Here is a 22,760-nt window from a genome sequence, read left to right as displayed (position 1 = left end):
TTCCAGGTGAGCAAAATGAAAATGGCCCGTGCTGGGCTGAACCCTGCCAGCAGCCGGGACAAATTGCAACACGTCTAGCGTTACAGTTTGTGGTTATCGTCATGAGGGATAACATTATCATTCATGTTGTTAACGTGGGTGACAACAACAACAATAACAGAAACTCCCATTCACCAAGCACCCAGTGACTTGTACCAGGCAGAGCGGAAGCAGTTTAATCGACATTACTTTATGTAACCCTCTCAACAGAGCTAAGAGGCGAGTATTAACATTTTCATTTCACAGATGAGGAGTTGAGAACCCAGAGGATAAAGGTGCCAGGTCCATCACTGCCCAGGGAGAACTCTGGTAACCACGCCCTATACCAGGAGCCTTGGGGGAAGGCATAGTACAGTGTGCCTGGCACACAGTAGGTGCTCAATTTCAGTTAGAACATGGCACCAGCAGAGACATCCCAAGTCCCCGAAAGTCACGGGTCTGCGCCCTGGCGGGCAGTGGGGTCTGAGGACGACCCCCTGCCGAGGCTCTTCTCTGCCTGGGGGGTCTGCAGCTGGACGGGTCCCAGGACGACGTTCACCTTCCCCTGGTAGGAGCTCAGATCCCTCTTGGACCTCACCACGCAGCCTCTGTAGCAGCGGGAAGAGTAGTCGTACGCCCTGCACACCACCATCTTACACTGCAGGTACACAGAGGGGAAGCGGTTCAGGAAGTGGAAGGCGTTGAATTTGAAGCGGGTGATGCGAGGAGACGGCTGAGCGTAGGAGTGGTAGGTTTCATCCTTCACGCACCTGGAAGGAGAGAAGAGCAACCCGTTAGCTCTCATCAACACCCCGTCTTCTTCCTGACCCAGTGGCGCCAGACGTGGAACTCCACGGCCTGTCCTCGCTGCCCAGGCCTCCCCCACCCCAGCTTCTTTGTGTCCATGTGGAACCAATGCTCACTGCCGGGCGTGCAGAAAAATCCTGGCCGCTCTGGTATATCACCGGCCTCTTTAAGCAGCAAATCTCCCAGGGTTTTCAGGCTGACAGGCAGGCCCCACATGGCACAGTGGGTTGGGGCACAACCCATGAGGGCCACGTGCTCAGTGGCCCAGGGAAGCCAGGTGGGCTGGGGAGTAGCTCGAGTCTGGATCCCAGGAGCAGGGCCCAGAGCCAGGGCAGAATAGAAAATGACCTCTCTTCTCTTCCCTGGTCTCAGGGCCAGGCAAGGTGACATGAGGCTGCACTCTGGGTACCTCGGTGGCCCTGCCCTTCCCAACCCCCCTCTCTCAGGACCTCTCTCTCCTGACTCACCCTAGCCTGCCCTGAGCCCCATGCGGCTATACCTCCTACGCTGGCCTGAGCACCCTCCAGGACCCCCCACTCCAATACCAGCCACCTCCTCGTTCCCTCGGCACCCAGTCTCAGCTGGCGTTAGAGGGAAAGTAACCTAAGAATATGCTTAAAGGAACGTTACTGAGATAGGGAGGAGGACGCACCTCCCCGAGATCCTGCAGGAAGGAAGCAGCTCAAGCTGTCCCCTTTAGTGGGCATTTAGGATTTTGAGGGACGTGGAAAGAGGAGGGCAAGGAAAGCCGGCCCCTGGGTTTAGGAGTGGGTGGGCGGGTCTGCAGGGCAGCCTGACTCTGCCTGGGGCCTGGCCCTGGCCTGCCCCCACTCCTCCTTCTGCCTCCGGGAGCTTCCTTCCTCCACTTCCAACTCAGATTCTCTCCAATACTAAGATTTCCTTCTTTTTTTTTTTTTCAAGCAGCTCCCTTAGCAGTGAAGGTGGAAGAGGAAACACCACCCAGAGACCAGGGGTGAGACGTTCATAAAAAAGGTGGAGGTAACTCAGGAGCTGCCTGGGCAACAATTGCATTTCCCATAAAGCCCTGCCAGGCAGGGCTTTGCATGGGCCGGGGCACACAGTCTGGACTGCACCTACCTCAGAATCACCTGGGGATATTTTTAAAAATATAAGATACCAGAGCCCCAGCAGGTGAAATAAAGAGATTGTGTGGGTGGGGCCCACGCAGGGTGCGTTTGAAGGCCCAGGTTATTCCAATGGGCATCCAGGTGGGTGATCTGCTGACGGCCAGGTGTGGCCAGTGAGTCTCCTGCACCATCAGGGCACACCTATCCCCCCTCCCCGCCCGCAACATTATCACGTATACACGGCAGATTTTGACCAGAAAGAATCCTTTGGCAGGGAAGAACCGAATCACTCAATCTTTTGTGTCAATTTCAATCATTTCACACAAATTCGAGTAGCACCTTGTGACGATTTGTAGAAAGGGAATCTGGTTAAGCTTTCCTGCCCATCTCGGCTGCCAAGGGGGCTGCTGGGGATTGAACTAACTGCATAGACTGTGCACAAGGTGAGCCTCAACACCTATTTACCGAACTGACACACATTCAAACTGTGCCTAGAAAGAAGTTTTTATGTATCTCAGGGAGGTGTGAAATTTAACTCCCCGCCCAGTTCTCTTGGGAGGCAGTGGCTGCCGAGGCCACCAGAGTTGCACACTGCACACCCCGGTGTCTTAGGGCATCTTCATGAGTGCAGAAGGGTGAAGCCCACCTCAGCAGAGTGCGGCCACCCAGGGAAGCTGGACTATGGGAGAGTGGCCTGGCCTGGGCACCATCTGACCCCGGCCTGGGAACCCCTGGCCTGACCTCTGCACCTTTTGAGCTTGACCGGAAGCATGGACTCTTAGAACTTTCACTCCCGGGCCGATGGAAGGCATGAGGACTTCCTGCCACCCTCGGGCCATGTTCCCTGTGGACCACCTGCTGCACCTGCACACCATCCACTCCTTCTCCCCCAATCCTCCCAGCAAACTTATGCCATGGGACCAACATCCCCAGTTGGTGGGGGAGGATCTGGCCCAGAGAGGTGCCTTTTCTGGCCCAGAGCCACACAGCTGGCATGTGACAGAGCTGGTGTTTCAACCTTGGTCTGCTCCAAAATCACTGCTGTTCCCACTACACGCAGGGCTTTTTAAGCCTAAGGCTGGAGTTCGCTCACCTGAGGTCTAATCCCAGTTTATGGCTAACCTGCTGGGTGACCCCTGGTGAGTTGGTCCATTCTCCCCACAGACTAACTAAAGGTGACACGTGATCACCCTGCCCTTCTCGTCAGGGCTGTGGTCTAGGACGCAGTGTGAAAGCACCTCAAAAGGGAAGACCCACAGGACGTTAGTAGCTGTAGAAAGGGATCTGGTTACGCTTGGCCTCCTAGGACCTGGGGTGAACCAAGATCTGCCTTGCTCAGCCTTCCGAGCTACTCCTGTTTGAGCTGTCAGGTAAAGGTCTCAGTCCATCCCGTGCAGACAGTCCTTACCCGCTCCGGATCAGATCGTAAGTCAGAGACGTGAAATCACTGGAGTACGGGGATGCCACACAGGTGTCCACAAACAAGGCCAGCGAGGCATCCGAGTGGCGGATTTCAGCCTGGAGGTACAGATTCTGGTCCAGGTCCACATAGTATGGGCTGCTGGTCACGCGGTGTGAGAATGAGGGGGATGTATAAAAGGAAATGTTCACGTCGAAACTGCTGTACTGGACTTCCTCGACCTCGATGGTGTCATTAGCGATGTACATCGTGTTGACCCAGGTGTTCTGCAGCATCTTGCAGCTGACGTGAATATGGAGGTCCTTCTTCCTTTTGATGACGCCACTTGAGACAGCTGCTTTGAGGAAGTTGAAATAGTTGATGGTGTCATTTTCTACCTGGGAGGGGCAGGCAGGAGAGCAGAGTCAGGCAATGTCACCTGCCAAGCAAGTCCCACTGCTGATTTGGGTTGGAATGAGAGGCAAGTGACTCAACCAGACCCCCAAACCCTCCCAGAACCACATGGAGATGGCACATGCCCCCCCTCCCCATGGCTGCTATTCCCTGGGCTGGACGTCCAGCTCACCTAGCACAACTTGGCTCCTTCACACCTTCCCGTGTCCTCTACCACTGGGAGGGCCACAGTGTGGGCCAGTTGTTGGGGCTGCGGGGAGCTCCTCCTCGTGGCAGGCAGGTGTGTCTGGGTGACCCACATCCTGCCTTGTAACCAGCTGTGTTTGGACCGCGTGACTCAGGCCCTTCTTGCTTGTTCTATTTCATTCTCGCTGTTGCTGAGGGTACAGGGGGTGGCTCACATACTTCTGGGAAGGGGGGCTTGGTGGGATCAGTCTTAATTGTTCTCTGTTTTGATTGACTGACTGTTAGCTATTTCCGCTTGGTGTCTGAAGCTGTGGGAGCTGGAAGCCACAGAGAGCTGGTGTTGACCTCTGGGACAGGGACTTCCCCAGAGGCTCACATGGACAATTGGGTGGGCCATGGCAACACTGGAACAGTTCCTGTCTCATGCTGCTTTTTCACCTCTCTGTACCAAGGGACCATTTCCTACTGTGCCTTTAACTAAGCAGCAAAGTCACAAGAATGATGGTCTCTCATGCCTCTGGTGTGTGCTGCATGTCTTGAGGGAGACCTTTCCAGGGATGAGAGTCTTACCCCTGCGGGCCTGTGAGCATCTAAAGGAAAGAATGAAACATCTCTTTCTCCAGGGCTTGGCACAGTGTCACAACAGCATGAGTAGCACCTCTAAGTATCTGTGCAATAAATGAAAGCCATGGGGGCCAGTGGCCCAGCACAAGTGTAGTGAGGAGGGGAGGACGGGCCAGGAGCAGTCTGTCCCACCAGCCAAGAGGACGCAAGTGAACAAGGCCCCCTGATGCTCCACAGTCGTGATCCTCCAGCCCCCAGGTGCGGTGAGCACACCCCAGCCATCTCCAGGCTGGAGATCGCAGGGAATTCTTCCCGTCCCAGCCCAGTATGGTGAGAATCCCAGCACACCATGGTGCTTTTGCAAGAATGGGAATGGAAATAACACCACACTGACCTAAACAGAAGTCCTTTGCCATTTTAGCCATGTTCACTGTCAAAGGCAAAACTCCATTCCTGCCTGGTTGGGACGTTAGACAGGGTCCCTTCTGAAGTCAGCACTTACACAACTCAAACATAATTATTCTCCAGAACGGAGTGCGTTGGAGAGTCTGCTACGTCCTGTCCGCATTTGCAGAGCTCTGCTCTGGAAACATGCCTTCCAGACCAAACTTATGAAAAGAGAAAAGCTTAACAAGAAGCGTAAAGTGGTTTCTGCTGCCTCTCGGACCGTTCCCTCTCTCCGTTCTCTCGGTTCCCTTTTCCCAGACTGACGAGGAGCCCGGGCCGGTCCTTTTGGTCGGCAAGGGACTTTGCCAGCTCTGGTGAGAACCACAGAAACGGGCTTTATGTTCTCCACTTGCTCTTAGCACATTATATTTTCTGCCTTCAAATTTTCTATTAATTTTTTTCTTGCTTTATATTTCAGCACCAACAGTTGTCATAATAAACTATGGGATTTTTGTCACATTCTTACTCTTTCAAAGACAAGCTCGAGTGCTTTCCATTTCACTCTGTACACGAACATGAACATTTTCATAGAATTCACACTTGCCTGTGGTTTTTATGGTTTAGCTACATTCTGAATCCACTCCAAACAATGAATGTGGAGTGCAGATTTATTTCTTGGTCAGAAGAAGCAGTTCTAATTTTAGATTAAAATTCATAATTAGACATCTGATCAGTTTGGAAGGAAGTCAGCTTGGTATGCAATGGAATGTCCTGCAGATAAGTCCACTGATATTTCCATAGAGATTTGGACTCTTCCTGCCCTGGGATCCTTCTCATGGTGGGAGGATGTCATCTAACTCAGCCATACCAGCCAATATTTGTCACATACCCACTAAACGGGGCAGCCTGGTGGAGGTGTGGAAAGCTCCAGCTGTATGGGTCGCACAGCTCTGCCTTTGTGTCCTGGCCTTGCGCTCATGACCTTGGGGTTGTGGGCAAGTGGCGTACCTTCTGTAAGCCTCCATTGCTTCAAGATTCAGTGGGAATAAAGGTCTCCCGAGGATTTTAAAAGTCATGGACAACCCTTGGTTCAGTGCCTGGCATACATACTAGCTGTTAGTAATACTATGATAAAGTCTCAGGCACTCGGTGGGCGGGCGTGTGGCTATTTACATAGATGAGGGGGATGAGAATGTGACTGACCGCGACCAGCCATGTTAGAAGAAACAGGTTTGGGGCACTGTTTGGCCCTTCGAATGGGGGTGAAGGACCATACGTGGGGTTGCTCCGATGTCAGAGGCACCAGGCTGCGTGTTTGGAACAAGGAGCAATCATCACCTTCGGTGGACTGACCAAACTCACGACCAACCAGAACCCAACAGGATGAATTTACAGAGGGAAATAGGAAAGCCCGATTGAATAGAATGCTTGCGTGGTGTGAGCGATACGTGCCTGTCCCTGCGAGTCAGTCTACCTGCCCCACTAAATTCGCTAAGTTCCTCTCTGAAGGAGGCCTGGTGTATTAGGGTCTGGCTAAAGGGGCCAGGTGACCACGTGGCACCCGCAGGCGATCAGACACAGGCATTGTGGCCCACGGGCCCACCCGGGTGTCTAAATGAGTATCCCCCTCCTCTCTCAGTGTTTCCCACGTGCCGAAGAGCAGGATGACTTTGCCAGATGGTGAACATCATGCTCTCGGGGCCTGGCCCAGTGCCCAGCACACGGCAAGTGCTCAGGGTGTCTTTGGTGAATGAATTCAACCCGACGCGCTGACGCCATCTGAACGTGCATATGCTGCACGCGTCGTGTACACTTGAGCTTTTCGTGATGTGTATTTACTACAGTCCTAAGCCGAATAAGAGCACTGGCTCCTTTTTGTCCTTGACTGGCAAAATCTTGAAATAATCATTTAGGGGTCAGATGAAAATCCAGAACTTGGAATGGCTGATTTAAAATAAATTTACATAAAATGAAATGCACCCATGATAAACGTGCCATCTGATGAGGCTTGACACTGGGATTGCCATCACAGTGAGAAGCAGGACAGCTCCATGCCCAGGCAGCTCCCCTGTCCCTCCGCATCTATCGTTTCCAGCCTAATCGTCACACACTCACTCTCCGTTTCTAAATGGCAATGGCAATGGAATCGTAGAGTACGCACTTGTCTGGGCCTGGCTTCTTTCGCTCAACATAACGTTTTTGAGATTCTCAGATTCTACCACTTCCTGGCTGAGTGGCCCTGGGCAAACTGCTTGACCGCTGTCGGCTCAGTCTCCCCCATTTTCATAGTGGGGGGTGACAGTAAGAGAATACTTGAAGAGAACTTGGGAAATATAACACAGACTAATCATAGCGTCTGCCACTTGGAGGGTGACCAACTGTCCCAGTTTGCCTGGGAGTGAATGAGGGGTTTCCTGGGATGTGGGACTTGCGATGCTAAAATCTGCAAAGTGCCAGACAAACCAAGATGGTTGGTCACCCCAGATGGTGGCAGCTCAACAAATGGTAGCTGCAGAGGCCAATTTACTGTGAGGCAACAGGCTTAAGCTTTAGGGTCCCCCCACAAGCCCAGTGCACAGGCCCCCTCTAAGGCCTAACAATGTGTTTACACCAAACGCGTTTTTGCCAAATTTATAAAAGTGAGATATATTTGCATTCTTTAGCTTAATGAGGCCCCTGGCCCTCTCACCCACCCCAACCCAAACGATATAAGCTTTAGGCCCTACAAAACCTAGAGCTGCTCCTGGGGGCTGCTGTTACTGCTGATGGGAGTGGCGGCCTGCCAGGCACCCTCTCTGCCGGACACGGCTGGAGAAACTGCCTGCCAAGCTTCCTTCCTCCTCCGTCCTCCCACTGGGGAGTGGCTGCAGTGATATTCCGGCACCGAGACTTGTACCTTCCTTTACTCCAATTATGTTCTGGTTACACCATCATCTTAACTTCTGGATCCCCGGGTTTCAAGAAGCACAGCACATACCACCTAAGAAATCTTGCTCTATTGGAAACAGAGTGGGAAGGCCCAGGCTTACCTGCTTGATGGTGCCGCAGCCCAAGTAGGGAATTGTGAATACCACCTTGCTCTGCAAGATCTGGGGCCGACACTGCTGGTTCCCGTTCCAGTTGGAAATGACAAGGTCCCTGGCAGAATAGCCCAAGGATTGGAGGTAGTCCCTGCTCACGCTGGCTTCCATGTGATTTGGCAGACAAAGCAGGTCTGACGGACAAGGGCAGATAACGCACTCAGTCAGTGCTCCAAACCCCACCGGCCCTACTAGGCGCTCTTCCCACTTACAGGTGCACGGATGGAGATGGCTCACAAAGACGGGAGGTATGCAAAGAAGAGACCTTGCCACATCCCCCAAACCCGCCCCCTCCTCAGGAAAGCCCAGGAAGTGCGCGCGGACTCAGAATTTCTCTGACAGAGACTTGGAGGCAGGATTTTAAGTTAGGGGGATGTTTTGCCAAGTCATCATTTAGCCATAAAGTAAAGTAACTCTACAGTTACATTCTGGAGATGTCATGAAATAAGGCCTTTTAGCCATGGAGCAAGTCAATGCTTTGAATCCTGATTGTGTACAAGACCTTGGACTTCACCTTGCACAGCCCTTAGCCAATCTATATATCAGTCCATATAATAACCCAGTTGTGGCCATACAGCCTCTGGGAGAAGTGGCCAAGTGACCAGCTCAGTCTATCTTCAGACAGAAGCCAAGTGTGTTAGGTCTCAGGGCATGGCCACAGTGTCCTGCACTGTGGAAGGTCACAAGGCTTCAGGCCAGGTGGTCCCTGCCTTTGGCACTGACTTCTCACTATCTGCTGAGCGCGTCATCCTGCACTTTCTACTTAGGCTCTGCTGACCACAGTAAGGCCAACACACTGCCCACCAGCCAGTTCTGGCCCTTGACCTTGCTTCTGGGCAGCCAGAGACCCCATGCCCATGGCCCCTGGCCTCTTTCAGCACGAACTCTAGCCTTGGTGGCCTGACAAGGCTACTGTCATTTCTTATTTCACAACCACGGGACAGCTGAGCAGCAGCAGGCTCTCAGGATGTCCCCGCTCCTAACCGAGCATTCCCGTGAGGGGACTTACTGGTGCTGTCATTGGAGGGGCTGGAGTAGTACTCGGCCTGGAACCCTCTCCGTGTGATGCTGCCATCGCTGACGAAGCGAATGGACATGAAATTCGACGACGAAGTGAAGGAGCCACTGGACCCGTCGCAAAGGCGAGCAATGAGAGGAGAGCTGTAGTAAGGGCCGTCGAACACCTGGATGTAATCATAGTTGCAGCCGCCTTCCAGCCTGCAGAGAGAGGACACACAGTCTGGGCTCCCTGTCGTACCCGGAACTTGATGCAGGGCAATCGGATCTCAGCGAGGGGGTCACGCCTCTGTGTCAGAAACTCTGACAAAGTTCGCCCTTGAAAATAACAGATTTCCTTAAAGCAGGGTGGTTCATCTCCCATGGCCTCTGCACCTGGGTCTTAGTCCTGCCTTTTGGGGTCACACATATGAAATCTGCAGCCCTGCTCCTGACAGCCCTGCACATCATAAAACGAAGGGCTCACATCCTGATTTAGACCATTTTTCTTCTATCAAAAACTCCCCAGTTCCCCCACAGAATATAAAATGTCATGGAGGGTGACGGTCATCGTTATCAAGGTACTAGTTAAAGAACCGATCATGGTCAACCTTTCCCCTAGTATTTCATGAGCTTTAAGTGCAGTCATTGTATTGCAATGACAAAGAGATTAAAATAATGTATCTCTCTCAAAATCCCAAGTGAAGTATTAAGGCAAAGACTGCCAAGGCCAATGCGAACGGAAATCAGGAGGGAAAACTATTAAGACTTTGTTCAGTGACAGCCGTCAGAGACTCACGGCACCCCCTGGTCTAGGACACTACAGAACACTGGGGCCTCATCACGGTCAGTTTGGCCGTCCCCGCTCCTTGGATAACTCGTGTATTAATGGGCTTTGGTGATGTCGCCTCCACTTAAAACAATGTTTTCCACTTGTGATTGGCTGTAGATAACCTCGCCTCCACAGCAGCGATTTCTCCACCTCTGCCTAACTCACGGGGACTCACGGGGACTCCCGTGGAGAAAGGAGGGAGTGGGGAGAAATGGGGACCACAAAACGGGTGCCGTGGTTACCAGCATCCTGTGCGTGATTATTACTGTCATCACTTCTAACAACCATCTCTTCCACTGGACAACATTTTCCAGGTATGTTCATGGTGTCTCTCTCTCTTGTGACCTGCTCAGTAACGAATGTGGTGAGGAAAGCAGGTATTTTTTTCCTCTCATTTGACTAAGGCTCAGGAACGTTGAGTGACTTCCTGTGGCCACACAGCATATTAGTGACATCCCTGGGACTTTAAACCAGAGCTCTGGTCCACTCTACCCTCCAAGGGCTGCCTATGTGCTAGGTCAAAAACTGAACCCATAATAAAAAGTGTCGCCTGGCAGACTTCTGTCCTGATGCTCTAAGTACCATTTGCTCCCTCTTACAATGTCTGTGAGGTCCCCAATGCATTCTGCTTGGCACCCACACACTTACTGGACATTGCTGAAGATGACAGTCACACGGTAGTTGTATTTGACCTCGATGTCCCACGTACATTGGGCGTTGTTCGGATAGTTCCCAGGATAGAATGGGCTGGAGAACCTCCCTGACGGTTGGGACAGGAAGCCTCCGCAGGAATAATTTGCTGTTGTGACAAAATGGAAATGCTGATGACCCCCAGAGCACACTGCACAGTCACCTGGGTTGGAGGAGGGGGAGAGTTTTTCCACAATGCCCAAGACAGAAACCCAAGCAGGGGTGGCCTAGATCTGGACCGTCCTCTGGGGGTCAGTGGGGAGGCCACGCTCAGGGAGGCCATCTCCTCATCGTCCTGTCATCCCTCCACAGTGCCACTGCGGGAGAGGAAAGGGCATTCCCAGGCATCTCTGCCACAGACTCCTCGGGGAGCTCAGAACTTACTGTTTGGGTGGGTGGTGTCAACAGCAGCTGCTGACAAAGAGAAAAGGTCACAGTCAGTTTTCCGGCATCCTTGACCCAAGCGTCCCGCCCTTGCGGTGTCTGTGCAGACAACCCTGGGGCTACAGGGAGGCAGGGAGGGGCTGAGCCGGGTGGGGTGGGGGCAAGACTGAGGGAGGCCGAGGGAGGGTGGGAGCTGGGAGGTTTGCTCCTGGCCCAGACCATGCTGGGGAAAGAGGGGAGGTGATCTGGGGGCTGCAGAGAGGTAGAAAGCCCAGCTTCAGGAGCGGGCACGGCACATGCACAGGGACCCAGATGGGAGAGGTTTGGGAACCTCTGCGTGGATGGGTCATGGAGGGGAGAGAGAGCTCCAAGCAGACCAAGGGAGTGACCATGGGGAGCCCCAGGGGTGTCCTGAGGGGGGACCTGCATTCAGGAGGCCCTGAGGAGGCACTTGAAGGGTGCTGAGGCCAGGCTGACCTAACCGGCCCTGGCTGCACGGCGGAGAGGAAGCCTGAAGCCGCGGCTGCTGCTGCGGGAAGCCAGGGGCCATGAGGAGGCAGAGGCACAGGGGAGGACAGACCTGCAGGCCAGGAGGGTGCTGGGAACACTGGGAGCCGGCCACGAGGAGCGGCAGCCCATGCACGCCCCGCTCGGTGGGGAAGGGTCCACGCAGGCAAGGGTCTGGTGTCGCAGAAGACAAGCTGGAGACCCAAACCTCAGGTGGGCCAGGCCACTAAAGGACAGAGAGAGGCCCAGCCCCACAGGGGTGGGGACTCCAGCTGCAGGGATGCGCCGGTGGGGAAGGCACGGCAGGGAACTCCTTAGAGTGGGCAACATGCCCTGCGCAGTCTGGGTGACAGCAGAGAGGCCTGGACACCCGGGAAGTGGAGGGAATCACGGGTACTCACCGGATGTTAGGGAGTTTCCTAAAAAGAGATAGAAGAAAAGCAGAGATTACCCAAGTGGGGCCAGGAGGAGTGGCCAGAACGAGGGAGAGACACGCCCCAGTGACCCGTAGTCTGAGCCCCGCTGGAGAGTGCACCCGCGGCCCATTGAGTGATGCCTGTCGAGAGCCTAAGCGGGTTTCCCTGCTGCTCCCTCGGCCCCATCGTTATCTGGGGTCACAGCAGCACAGCCACGGCCACGATGACCGTCCCCTTCCACTTGCCCAGAATTGTTCTAAAATCATCCCACCTGTCACCAGCAGCAAACACCATCATGAGCAGCCCCATTGAACCGAGGAAACTGAAGCTTAGAACAGTTAAATCACTGCTAAAGGTCATAAAGCCATGTGCCCAGCAGAAAGGCCCTGGGTGCAGAAACTGGACAGAGATAAAGTGGTCCCCTGCATTGGTGTTCTGGAGTGGGCAGGCCAAGGGGACAAGGTGACAAGTTTCTGCCCGCCTCAGCTCTAAAACTGAGCCACAGACCCCATTTGCCACTGGCCTTAAGCCAGCACATCATCGTGTCATCTTCAAGGTTTCAATGCCAGCCCTGACTGTGGGCTCAGCTGTCCGTGTTGTCACTGAGTGAGCCCAGTGCCCAGCAACTCGACAGCCGGGCCAGGCCCCCACACGCCGGGGAGAAGGAGACAGCCCTCAGCCTGGATCCCCAGTGACCGCTGGGCTATAGCTGTGCCCCTGGGCAGGTGCCCCCATGACAGGTTCCCAGCTGCCCTCCGGGAGCAGCCCTAGGACCTGGTTCTTTGACTCCACCTGCAGCAGTGGTATCTCTTCGTGGTTTTGATTTGCATCTCCCTCATGGCTACTGATGTTGACCGTATTTTCATGTGCTTCTTGGTCATTTGTGTATCTATTCAGAGCTTTTGCCCATTTTTCAATTGGGTTATTTAACTTTATGTTATTGACTAAAAAGAGTTACTTATACATTCTACATACATTTTCCTTATCAGATATATGATTTACAAACATTTTCTCCCATTTTGTGGGAAAACAGTGTTTTTGGCCTCTAAAAGGTGCCTACCTAGCAGTTCTATTTCTATACTGGGAAATAATTATGGATAAAGTCTAAGTTTTAGAGACAAGGATACGAATTGCAGATTTCTTAGAATAGAAACAGTCATAACATAAAATAAAATATGTTATTGTATATAGTTAAGATTATAAAATATAATTAGGAACAATCTTCTTTCTCTAGAATTAGTAACTGTTTAACCAAATTATGGTACATCTGTACAATGGAAAATTGTGCACTCAACCTTACTGTATAGAAGTAATTTCAATGCCATTAAAAGCTGATTTTAAGGTCATGGAAAAAAGTATTTGTTATATATACTTAAGTGAAAATGGATGTTATAAAATGGAGTATAAAGCATGCTATACTGTGTGTGTGTGTGTGTGTGTGTGTGTGTGTAACATATACCAAAATGCCAGTAGTAATTATGTACTTATTCATTCATTTGTATATCTACTCGCTCACTTATTCTGTTAACAAACATTTCTTGAATGGCAGATGTAACACTAGGTAATAAGCATGCCTTATGAAAAAGGCAGACATGGCCTCTGCCTACAGGAAACACATAGTGTGGCAGGAAAAATAAGCATGATTTTTTGCAAATACACTTCCAATTGTGTAATTCCTCAGCTTAAAACTTTTAAGCAGCTCCTGCTTCCCTTAGGATAAAGTCGAGCGTCTTAACCCCCCATGTTTCTACTGGCCCTCACCCAACTCCCCTGCAGGCACTCTTGCTCCACCCCTCCCTCCTTCAAAGAGCCAAGCTACCTCCCACCTCAAGACCTTCAAAACATCCCTTCTGGCTGGAAGACACTTCAGCACATGAACCTGTTGCTTTTGTAAGTCCCAGCTTAAGTAACAGTTCCATAAAGAACTTCCTCTAGTCACAACTGTAATTCTGTAGTTAACTGTGCATTAAATATTTAATGCTGTGAGCTCTGAGGTGGGAGATGAGTTGTCTTTTTCATCATTCTGTAATTTTACAACCATTCTTGATGGTAGTTTGACCATACACACAGCAAGATCTTAAAATACTTAACATAGTAAGAGTTAATATTTATCATGTGCATTCTATATGCCAGGCACTGTTTACATTGGTCCCCTAAATCTATTTCCACCTTAAAGACAAAAATTGGTGAGATATGCAAAGATTTAGCTATAAAAATATTCTACATCACAGAATCATTTATACTAATGAAAAAATACAAACAACTTAAATGTCCAGCAACCGGAATCAGTTAAATAATCCATGGCTAGCTGTACAACAGAATACAATTCAGGTATTTAAAATAATGGTGAGAAAATAGTAAATGACACAGAAAAGTAGCCGTGTCATTTTTTAAGAGCAATGGAAATCTATTGAAACATACCCATATCATGAAATAAAAATTACATGGAAAAGCATGATTACTTGTGAAATTATCCATTCATCTCCCTTTTTCCTCTCAAAGCTCTGGAGATACTCCAAAAAATAAAGGCCTTTAAGTATATTCTTTTAGGAATGCTTAGCTCATTGATTCACATGAAGAGGAAATAGAACTCTTTAGTTCAAACAAAACGCATCTTCCCAGCAGGAGAAATGTGAAGGGTGTGAGTGTGCAGGCTGGGTGTAGGGTAGAGGGGGAAGGCCCAGGGGTAGGTTGTGTGCAGACTGAGGAAGGGGGGGGTGGTCCACTTTATGGATAGCCAAGCTTGGGGATAAGAAATCCCCGTGGGGGATTTCTTCCCCGGGATAAGAAATGTCCCGTGGTGCAGGTGGAAAACGTGATACTTACCCACAGTGGTTGCAGTTGTTGGGTGCCACCAATCTAGGAAGAAAGTGAAGCTGTTTTAGGACTTTACAAATAATTTTCCAATTCCATAGTCGCATGTTTGATGGACAAAGTTAAATTCTTTTTCGTAGTGCAGGACTGCTCAGAGCCTCGGCCATTTCATTTTGCACTGTTAATGGTCACTAAAGGCTGGAGTGTGTAGTGCTTCCCAACATATTTGGCCCAAGAAATTTCCATTTTCATTGTAGCACAAAGAACACTTTGCAGATTGCTCCCTCAATGTGGAGGAATACTTCTTACTGGTTTTTTTTATTTGTTTGTTTGTTTGTTTTGTTTGTTTTTAAGACAAGTTTTCTCTGTTGCCCAGGCTAGAGTGCAATGGCACAACCGTAGCTACGGCAGCCTCGAACTTCTGGGCTCAAGTGATCCTCCCCACTTCAGCCTGCTGAGTAGCTAGGACTACAGGAGTGTGCCACCATGCCCACCTAATTTTTAAAAATTTCTTTTGTAGAGATGGGGTCTTGCTATGTTGCCCTGGCTGGTCTTGAACTCCTGGCCTCAAGCAATTCTCCTGCCTAGGCCTCCCAAACTGCTGGGATTACAGGCATGAACCATCACACCTGGCCAAAATTCTTTATTAGACAAACACGTGTAGAAGTATTACTTGGCCATCTTTCTAAAATGAAGGTCACAACACTCCATACGCTGATTTAGACAATTATTTTCATCAGAAATGATGGGAGGACCAAGGCCTCCTCCCCCAGCAGCATCTCTGAACAAGCACTGTCAGCAGGTGATGGCCACAGGAACTCTCCAAGGCTGAGCTAGACATGATGGGGCCATGAACTCAGCTTGTCACCTTAACAAATTCCAGAGTCTTCAGAGAGAAATCCCTCCTCAGGAGGGACCTGCCCTACTCCTCCCACTTCTGGAAACCAGAGGAATATTGCCGACTAGGGCAAAACGGACTCACCTGGAGTAGTAGGCTTCACTAGGGCGGCTGCAAGAAAAAGAAGTAAACGTAAGTGGGTGTCAGCACTTGGGATGGTGACTGAGAGAGATGCCGAGTGTTTGTTCCCGCCTTGTCACCGAGAACCTCCACGAGCTGTCCAGCAGAGTCGAGTAGTATATATAACCTCAAGGGTTAGTCTCAAAAAAATGCACTGGGGGAATTATTCTTACAGCCCTAAAGTAGATAGACCCATGTTTGCAGTAGGGCCCTGCATAAGCAAAAAGCTAAGGCCCACCCATAGAAAGTCAAAGACAACAAACACATTTGGGGGGTGCTGTTTCCCTGTGAAGGTCTCAGGAGAACTGCCCATCTTGCAAAGCAGCTCTGGGAGAGAGGAGTCCTATGAATACAGGAGCCTTTTAAAGCAGAAAACCACACAGGAAAATAGAAGCCCAATAATTTTCGATGCGCACCTGAGCAAATGACACCAGCGTCCTCATGATGGCCACAGTTATGGGAGAGCCAGCCTCTGTGGGGGCAGCTCCACAGGTAGGACTCGTGCCCTGAGCAGTTCACGTCATCCAGGACAATGGGCCCTGAGCCCTGGCCAAACCGGGCACTCCCTGGGGCCGACGTGGCCCAGCCACAGCCCAGCTGCCTGCAGACCACGTTGGCGTCATTAGTGTTCCAGCCGTCGTCACACACGGTGCCCCAGGAGCCTCGGTACAGGACCTCCACCCGGCCCTGACACCGGTCACCTCCATTCACCAGCCTCAGGGCCAAGCCGGCATCAGATCCTAGAGGGAGACATCAAAACTCATTCTCACCAGTGTCCTTGAATGCTGCAGCTGCCGGGCACACAGTTCGGTGTCACCTATGCTAAGGGAAAGAAGCCAGACACAAGGCAACGGTCCCATTTCATAGGAAATGTCCAGAACAGGGAAATCCAGATAGACAGAAAGCAGATTAGTGGCTGCCGGGAACTGGGGACAGCACAATGGGGTGTGACGGTTAATGGGTGTGGTTTTCACTTTGGGATGACTTAAAAACTGGGACCACATGGTGCTGATGGCTGCACAACACTCGGAATATAATTAATCCCACCGAGAGGTGCACATTAACACTGTTAAAAGGATAGATCTCATGGTAGGCATACATTTCACCACAATAAAAATGGGAAATATTTTTAGTGAGGACTCCACTAAATACACAAACACAGACACACATACACAGACAGTCAAACACATGCAAATGATTTGTAATTTCAGATCAGTAAGAACTAAGACTCTCTTTGAGGAGTAAAAAAAAAATCGACCCTAGACAAGATAATCGTATCAGCCCGTGTAGTTCCCTCCCAGGGTATCTGTTCTCAGACACAGAAAATTCTCTCCCTGTCCCTGCCGGTGTCCCTGGCTGGCAGACACGAGCTCATCCCCAGACCTGGACCACGGGGCACAGGGATGGCTGAGGGGCGTTTCTTCCCGCGGGGTGTAGAGGACCTCCACTCGGCCCTGACACCAGTTACCTCCAACCACGAGCCTCAGGGACACACCAGAATCAGTTCTTACAGGGGGACACAAGAACCCTTCATCAATCCCTGTCCTGAGGACAACGAACTAAGATATGTCGCACACTCAGGTTTCTTGCTCACGGCCCAAGTCACCAGGGCAGCCAGGCACCTCTCAATGCGGCCAGAGGTGAATTCATCACACTGAAAGGAACGGTGACACCCTACTCTGCCCAGGCCCAAGGTGCTCGAGCTATGTAGAAGCACAGTGACGCAGGGGAGGGCACAGGTAGGGGCACCCCACTCCCAGCTCCCCACTGTCACCACACACAGCATGCAGCTCCATAGCTACAGGAGGCAGGCAGGGGCCTTGCCGTGTTCAGGAGCTTGGTGGCACCTGCACGGGCCTCTCTAGCTCTGGCAATGTGGCAGGGCTGGCAGGACCTGGGCCAGACACGTGCAGGCGCCCCGACTCTCACCCACTCCTCCCAGGCCTGCTGTCCATGCCCTGAGGCCAGCGCCAAGCTGCCAGGAGGCTTAGTGAGCCCCCAGGGCTTGCCCTGAGCACCTGGAAGAGGACAGCATGGCAGCCAGGCCACAAGCTCCCCGCCCCCTCCAAAACCAGACCCAGGAATCGGCCGTCAGAGACTCTGCGTCCTCCATGACCCCCCACGGGACTTGGCTGAGCACGGGGCCCAGCTTGGGTCTCATCCTCCCACTTTCAAATAGAAAGTTCATGCAGAGGGAGAGCGCGAACCCCGGGTATCAACAAGCAGGATTGTTTACCTGTTGATGCTTCAGTCGTAGCGGCCGAAGTGTCTGTAAAGAGCAACAACACGAAAGGGTAGAATCAGACTCAGGGGAGGAAAGAGCAGGGATGAACGGATGTCTGGACCAGGCAGGTGTGGACGTAGCAGATACCGGGTGGACATCACTATTGTCACACCCAGAAAGAGGGAGCACTAGCTCGTCCTTAGGAGTCGGAGCTGTGAGCTGTTTCCATGGACTTCCTGGATCCCTTTCTGGTCCTTGTCACCTGTCCTGCTTTCCTAAGGCTGATCTCTAGACATCCCCTAGGATTGCCGCCATCCAGGCAAGACCACCTGCCCGCAGGGCCATCTCCTCCAAGGGACTGATAACCACTCTGGCTCTGAACCTCTGCCACCCATGAACTCTGTTTCTAAGCACCTTAAGTAAATCTAACATTGCCACTAAAAAAATGACAATGGAAAAGGCCCTTCCTCTTCCCTCACTGAACTCACCGGTGGCTTGCCATTTCACACTTTCCCAGTCATCATGCTTATTTCTACGCCCAATTAAACACCACATATTTGGAAATCATTTTCTCTAGTGGCTTCTTCTTGTAGGTTGTCACAGGGAGGGTGAAAACAATGTCCCTTCTGGCTCCTGCCACATGCACCCCCGAGTCTGCCCACGTCTCCTGCTCCACAAGCTCATCCGTGGGCAGAAGCCGTGCTGGACACCCGGCTCTCTCCACCTGGGATGTCCCCATGCCAGTTAGAAAGCCTTTGCCCCCTCCTTCCACTCACCCATGGACTGGCGGGCCCCTCAAACAATGTGGCCCACGCTCTTGACACTTGGCCATGAAACGTCAGGGACCCAGGGGTCCATCAGGTAACCGGTGACCAGAAACACCGCAGACATTTGCTGCTTCTGGGCCTCCCCCAGGCTCTGCCTCAGCCCCTCCTGCAGGCAGATGGGGCCCTGCACGAGCTGGGCCGTTTCGTGGAGTGAGGGCCGGAGGCATCAGCCTGCACTGACATTGCCTTCAACGCAAGGTCAGAGGACACGGACATTACTTCTCAATAGGTCATATCAGCCCTAGAGGAGAAAGGGCCGAAGCTCCTTAAACATCTGGCCACTTTTCTGAACCAGAAGACGTATCCACTGCGCCAGCATCGCGCTATGTGCTGCACATGGGGATGGACGATGGGAAGGCAGACGCCCTCTGGACCCTAACATCTGTGACTGTCACCTATGCAGGGGGGGAACATGGCATGCTCCACAGGGTCTGCACCGATGAGAAGTGGGTTCTGCATACTGGCAGGCAGGGGTGAGTGTGAACAAAGAGAAGGAGCGTCCCAAGGAAGGACACTGGGGCTCACCTGGCCTGGCCGTGGACTGGGTCTGGGATGGGCCTGTGGTGGAAAGAGAAGGAGGGTCACACACAGCACTCTGGGACTCAACAAGCACCGGAGGCGGAAGAGCCTCGGATTCACACACTGGGCTTGTGCTCGTCTCATGTCAACGGACACGGGCGTGCCCGAGCCCACCGTGCACCCCTAGACCTTCACAGAGCTGCTTCCTACACTCCGACTCGTTGCCTGCACCCCTGGGTTTGAGCCTCCCCCTTCAGAAATATAGAGGCCACTGCTAAGCCTGCGACAGGCCACAAAGCCTCTGCATCAACACCAGGGAGCAGCACAGCCACCCTGAGCAATGACTGCACGAAGACCCCGACTTTGCACCCTCCGTGGCCGTGATCCTGACGTTGGATGGGGAAACCAGAACATCCTCCATGGGGTCACACTCCGGAACCCACTGTCTACCTCCCCGGTGAGCACAAGGTCTGTTACCAACCTGCCCTCCCGCCACCCTCACCCCCCTTCCCTACCGCCCTTCCCGCCTGTCCTGAGTGAGCTATTGGCACTGGAGTCCCTTCCTCTTCCGCAGCTGTTGTGAGCGCTCAGAGTAATACAGTCTTCAAGGACAGAGGACGCAGTACCAGCCTGATGTCAAAGCTGCTGTCCCAGACATGGAGCCTCAGGTACTATTGGGGGTGAGAGGTGGGTGGATGTTCCCGTAGCAAAATGAAAGGCTCATGGTTTCTGCCCTCAGTAAGCTGGACCCTGGGTCTGAAGGCCGGTGCCCAGGTACCTCCAAGCCAATGCTGGACAATGCTTGCAACTGGGGCACCTGTACACACCAGGCTGTTTCCCTGACTAGAGACCTAGACATTACGCCTCTGGGCCAGCTGTTCCCAGGTCATCTCCAGTAGTTCCAGGTAACCTTGGCAGGTCTGGGGTAGGAACTTGAGGTGAGAAACCTGTTTTCTCCGAATAGAGTCTGTCCCACGAACAGGCCCCAGTGATCTTCGATGCGCACCTGAGCAGATGACACCAGCGTCCTCATGATGGCCACAGTTATGGGAGAGCCAGCCTCTGTGGGGGCAGCTCCACAGGTAGGACTCGTGCCCTGAGCAGTTCACGTCATCCAGGACAATGGGCCCTGAGCCCTGGCCAAACCGGGCACTCCCTGGGGCCGACGTGGCCCAGCCACAGCCCAGCTGCCGGCAGACCACGTTGGCGTCATTAGTGTTCCAGCCGTCGTCACACACGGTGCCCCAGGAGCCTCGGTACAGGACCTCCACCCGGCCCTGACACCGGTCACCTCCATTCACCAGCCTCAGGGCCAAGCCGGCATCAGATCCTAGAGGGAGACATGAAAACTCACTCTCACCAGTGTCCCTGAGGGCACATGTCCTGAGGTCAGAGTTGGGTTCGGATTCCTCCCAGCAGGCCAAGGCCCCTGGGTCTCGGGTTAATGGTCTCCCAGCAGCGTGGGCGGTGCCTGACTGACCAAGGCCAGGGCGTCATTGTGTCATCTGCGAGGGTTCCTTTCCAGCCCTGGCTGTGGGTTCAGCTGTGCATGTTCTGTCACTGAGCGAGCCCAGTGCCCAGCAACTCGACAGCTGAGCCAGGCCCCCACACACAGGGGAGAAGGAGACAGCCCTCAGCCTGGATCCCCAGTGATCGCTGGGCTACAGCTGTGCCCCTGGGTAGATGCCCCCACGACAGGTTCCCAGCTGCTCTCCGGGAGCAGCCCTAGGACCTGGTTCTTTGACTCCACCTGCGGCGGCAACTCACCCTGGGTCCAGGGATTGCCCCACCAGACCTGAGGGTTGATCATATGTCACTTGTAAAACCAAATCTTCCCCTGAATCTGAAACAAAGCCTGGACCCACTGACCACCATGAGCCGCAGGGACACTGTGCAGACGGATCTGTTACTGACACTTTGCTATACTTAGAGGTGACCGTGGCCTCAGACTGTAAGGAAAGAAGAAAATACCACATTCAGGCCTCCACGCAGGAAGGTCATATGCCAGATGCACCACCGCACCAGGCACCGCAACCCTCGGTGCTCACGTGGACCCTGCCCCTGTAAGCCTGTGGGCTGGCCTAGGTCACTGACCGAGGTCTGCTTCCTGTGGCCTTCAGGACTAGCATCTGTAAAGTGAGGCCCCTGTTCTCCCAAGAACATGTGCAAATGGCCACAAGCACATGACAAGACGCTCAACATCATTAGCTATTGGGGAAATGCAACGGAACATCACAGGGACACGCCACCTCACGCCCCCTAGGGTGGCCACATGGAGAGACACATAGTGCCCGAGCTGCTGAGGACAAGGACACACCAGAGCCCTCAGGCAGCGCAGGGGGAAGGTGAAGGGTGCAGCTGCCGGGCACACAGTTCGATGTCACTTACGCTAAGGGAAAGGAGCCAGGCACAAAGACAATGGTCCCATTTCATAGGAAATGTCCAGAACAGAGAAATCCAGATAGACAGAAAGCAGATCAGTGGCTGCTGGGGACTGGGGACAGCAGAACGGGATGTGACAGTTAATGGGTGTGATTGTTCAGCTTGGGATGACTTAAAAACTGCAACTAGACGGGGGTGATGGCTGCACAACACTGGGATTATAATTAATCCCACCAAGAAGTACACATTAATATTGTTAATAGGATAAATTTTATGTTAGGCATACATTTTACCACAATGAAAAAGGGAAATACTATTAATGAGCACTCCACTAAATACACACCACACACACACACACACACACACACACACACACAGAGTCAAATACCTGCAAATGATTGGTAATTTCAGATCAATAAGAACTAAGAATCTCTTTGAGGAGTAAAAAAAATCGGCCCCTAGACAAGCTAATCATATCAGCCCATGTAGTTTCCTCCTGGGGCATCTGTTCTCAGACACAGAAAATTCTCCCCCTTCCTCCGGCGGCATCCCTGGCCGGCAGATAGGAGCTCATCCCCAGCCCTGGACCACGAGGCACAGGGATGGCTGAGGGGTGTTTAGCTACGACCTCGGGTATTTCTTCCAGGGGGCGGGGGGTGTGGTTTTCCTGATGTTGAGTCTAGTCTAAGAGCCAGGAAAGCCCAACACTTGCATCGCTCTCCCAGAAGCCTGGGGAAAGCTCAGAGACTGCGTTCGTTCCCCTGTCCCGACTCACTCAGTCCACGATGCTGGTCTCACGCCAGGGCCACAGCGAGGAAGAGCTGTGACTCCTGCCGTCCCTGAGGAAGATGGGAACAGGCTTCATGGACATATTGAGGCCCCTGAGTCCCTGCACAGACTCTCCACTCACAGCTCAGACCCTGAGCCCGGGCCGCAGAGGGCATCGCCAGAGTACAGAATCTACAGGGGCCGACACCCAGGGAGAGGGACAGTTCCCTCTGGTGGGAAGCGGGGTAAGGACAGCCAGGAAACAGCAGGGAGCATGGGAGGAAAGCAAAGCTCTCACTGGAGGATACTGTCTCCGTGTCAAATCTCCTGCCCTGTGTTTTCCTGTAACGGAAACCATCCTTCCCTTTAGCAAAGCAGCATCCCACATGGTTCAAGCCGGGCCTGGTGCCCCCACTCTCCCCCTCTCCCCAGGGCATATA

The 22,760-nt window shown here is 52.5% G+C and overlaps 1 protein-coding gene across 1 annotated transcript in view; it reads right to left on the bottom strand.

The window, feature by feature from the left end:
• Positions 1–200: 200 nt before the first annotated feature.
• Positions 201–22,760, bottom strand: part of LOC138375959 (deleted in malignant brain tumors 1 protein-like) — a 59,287-nt gene continuing 36,727 nt past the window's right edge. Inside the window, exons 22-34 of the mRNA XM_069459813.1 lie at positions 20,177–20,500; positions 19,177–19,209; positions 17,837–17,869; positions 16,017–16,340; positions 15,565–15,591; positions 14,595–14,627; positions 11,754–11,771; positions 10,846–10,875; positions 10,420–10,570; positions 8,953–9,161; positions 7,893–8,077; positions 3,322–3,710; positions 201–788 (exon numbers count right to left, since the gene is read on the bottom strand). Coding sequence (XP_069315914.1) covers positions 470–788; positions 3,322–3,710; positions 7,893–8,077; positions 8,953–9,161; positions 10,420–10,570; positions 10,846–10,875; positions 11,754–11,771; positions 14,595–14,627; positions 15,565–15,591; positions 16,017–16,340; positions 17,837–17,869; positions 19,177–19,209; positions 20,177–20,500 — 2,075 coding nt within the window. The 3' untranslated portion in view covers positions 201–469. The remainder of the gene's footprint in view (positions 789–3,321; positions 3,711–7,892; positions 8,078–8,952; positions 9,162–10,419; positions 10,571–10,845; positions 10,876–11,753; positions 11,772–14,594; positions 14,628–15,564; positions 15,592–16,016; positions 16,341–17,836; positions 17,870–19,176; positions 19,210–20,176; positions 20,501–22,760) is intronic.

Source organism: Eulemur rufifrons, chromosome 28 (assembly GCF_041146395.1).
Source record: "Eulemur rufifrons isolate Redbay chromosome 28, OSU_ERuf_1, whole genome shotgun sequence".
NCBI lineage: Eukaryota > Metazoa > Chordata > Mammalia > Primates > Lemuridae > Eulemur > Eulemur rufifrons.
This window is presented reverse-complemented; position numbering and strand designations above follow the sequence as displayed.